The 2960-nt window shown below is 26.5% G+C and overlaps 1 protein-coding gene across 1 annotated transcript in view; it reads left to right on the top strand.

Moving 5' to 3' along the window:
- LOC105627586 (trypsin-1-like) overlaps positions 1-2960 on the top strand; it is a 13774-nt gene extending 10814 nt beyond the window's left edge. Inside the window, exons 4-6 of the mRNA XM_012208867.1 lie at positions 1062-1276; positions 2342-2544; positions 2778-2960. Coding sequence (XP_012064257.1) covers positions 1062-1276; positions 2342-2544; positions 2778-2960 — 601 coding nt within the window. The remainder of the gene's footprint in view (positions 1-1061; positions 1277-2341; positions 2545-2777) is intronic.

Here is a 2960-nt window from a genome sequence, read left to right on the forward strand (position 1 = left end):
AGAGAGAGAGAGAGACCCCCCACCCACACACACACATACATACACACACACACACACACAGAGAAATAAAAAATTTAACCAAAAGAAATAATCAATAATAATAATCACAAATCTTAAAAGATATATCTAATTTGTTTTATTGTTATAAATAAAATTGGAAGTGAAAGTACTCTCTCAAAATTTCTATGAATTAGAAATATATTTTTTTATAATACATGATTACCTACGGATTAAAAGTTACCAAGAAAATAATGAATGAATTTTATTGATAAATCTCTCGGTAACCTTTAATTTTAAGGTAATCATATATTGTAAAAACAAGCTTTAGAATAACTGTATAAAATACTAACTACTAATCATACTGTTGGCATCATCTACTCAACACGCAAACGGGTCAAACTTCATATTTGCATCCTTGATTAATGTCATGCTACAAGGAAAACTTTTAGTGCCGTTAGCTTCTCTATGTTGACATGAAGGAATGATAAATTATTTCTGTGTTGACGATTATAATTTTTAGTTATTTACAAATAGAGCAATATGAATCTGTTATCTTAAAGTTGCTTGTTCACATATATTTATCTTAACAAAATGAATAACATAAATTATTATATAAACAGAAACGTATTATGTAAACATTATTTAAAAAGTTTACTCATTCAATATACAATAAATATGAAAATAAGAAATTAATATTTAAATGTAAGATTTTGAAGTATCTTTTGCTCAATTAATATTTATTGAATACATTATCTTCGATGCACATTTTTTTTTTAATAACATAATTTTTAAAAAGCGAGCTATTTGTAAATTATGCACATAGAATTATAAATTTATTAGTAATGAAACAACTTATTTAAAGAACTGATTAAAATATAATTGAAATTTCATATTACTAATATAGAAATTCTAGAATACATGATTGAGTCAATATACAAAAAAAATTGAATTATTATTAAATATATTAAATTGAAAGATATTTTCTGTAGAGTTCATTAATTTTATTTAAAGTTCCTCCATTGCAAACTTATTCGCTAGACGAATGTGATCAGTTCTTCTAGTTTTATTTTCAGATTCATGTGGTTTATGATCAGAGTTACTTTCGGAGAGCACGATAGATGTATCGAGAAATCACCGGAAACCAGATACGTAGTGCGCGTTATGACTGGTGACTTCAGCTTTCTGAATTTTGAAAATGATATCGCGCTACTTCGTCTTAATGAAAGAGTGCCGTTGAGCGATACAATACGGCCGATATGTTTACCAACAATGTTAGGTAAGTGTACTTTTATTTTTTTTTATAAAAGTATAATGAAATGATAATAATAATAATCTGATGAAAATATTTTTACAAAGATAGATTACTATGCGAGTCTATTTATTTTCTCTTTAAAACGACAATAAATAATAATAAGAATAATATTAAATATACAATTTTTATCATAATTAAAATTATAATAACACATATATTATAAAAATTAATAATAATAATAATAATAATAATAATATATTGAAATTTTTTGACGTATAATATGCTTTATTAATTTTCTACGTTTGACGGATAAATTGATATAAAAAATTTTTTATTCAAGACACGCAATTATTGTATAATCTTAATTTAATACATCAAAATATATTAACGATATCTACTTTTGAAGCGTATTACAATTTCATCCTTAGTTACAAGTTCAAGCGATGTTACAATAGTATTCAATCACGATTAATTTTGGTCAGTGTATTTTTGTAAAATACGTATATTGGATATATTAAGCGACCTATGATTAGCAATCATGTTTATTATGCATCGATTACGTAATAGAAAAGTCATAAATTAGTCAATATACGGGTACCTACTCTCAATTGAAATATACTGTCGCGTCGCACAAATAACTGCGTAATAATGAAGATTTCTCTGAAATCGAGGACTTGAATTTGCATTTCGAATGCACGCAATCATCTTTTTCTGAATTTGTTAACGCAGCATGACATGGTACACTTACCTGCCCTGTTTACCGACATTACAATGTATTTGCATTAATAATATACATATAATATATTTGTACTCGAAAACCTCTTAACTTTCTTTTAATGATTTCCACTTTTTATATTTTTTTTAATAGAAAGTTGATTATTACTGAAATTCTTTTCATCAAATCTATGTTGATACATTGTGATATTAAATATGTATATTTAAATTTAAATAAAATTATTTTTTTTAAATGATAAAAAAACAATATTTTACTAATTCTTTCCATAAAATTATTATTGCAATTAAAATTATTGCAATTAGTTGCTTTAAATAATCATTTGTTATAATGCATAATGTAGAATTATTTTTTAGATAACGAATATGTAGACGCAAAAGCAATTGTGTCAGGTTGGGGTACATTGAAAGAGGATGGCAAACCATCCTGCCTTCTCCAGGAAGTAGAAGTTCCAGTCATGAGTCTTCAAGCTTGTCGCAATACCAGCTACAGTGCCCGAATGATTTCAGAAAATATGTTATGCGCAGGTTATCTTGAAGGACAAAAAGATTCATGTCAGGTAATATTTACTTACTTGTATATGTGTAAATTAGAAATAGAAAATTGTAATAGTAAATAAAAGAATTGTGAAAAACATACATTACAAAACATATCTTACAATATATTAGTGTAGTACATATTAATTATTAATACACGCAGTGCATATAACTATAACTTAAACTCATTTTATTACATTGAATATGACTGGATTGAATTCTGTGTACAAATAATAAGAAATCTTTTGTATTATAGGGAGATAGTGGTGGTCCTCTAATAACGGAGCGAGAAGATAAAAAATACGAACTCATCGGTGTGGTGTCCTGGGGTAATGGATGCGCAAGACCTGGTTATCCAGGTGTCTATACAAGAGTTACACAATATATGGATTGGATTTTGAAAAATTCAAAGGATGGCTGTTTCTGTGAACATAATTGA

Source organism: Atta cephalotes (assembly GCF_000143395.1).
Source record: "Atta cephalotes unplaced genomic scaffold scaffold00009, whole genome shotgun sequence".
Taxonomy (NCBI): domain Eukaryota; kingdom Metazoa; phylum Arthropoda; class Insecta; order Hymenoptera; family Formicidae; genus Atta; species Atta cephalotes.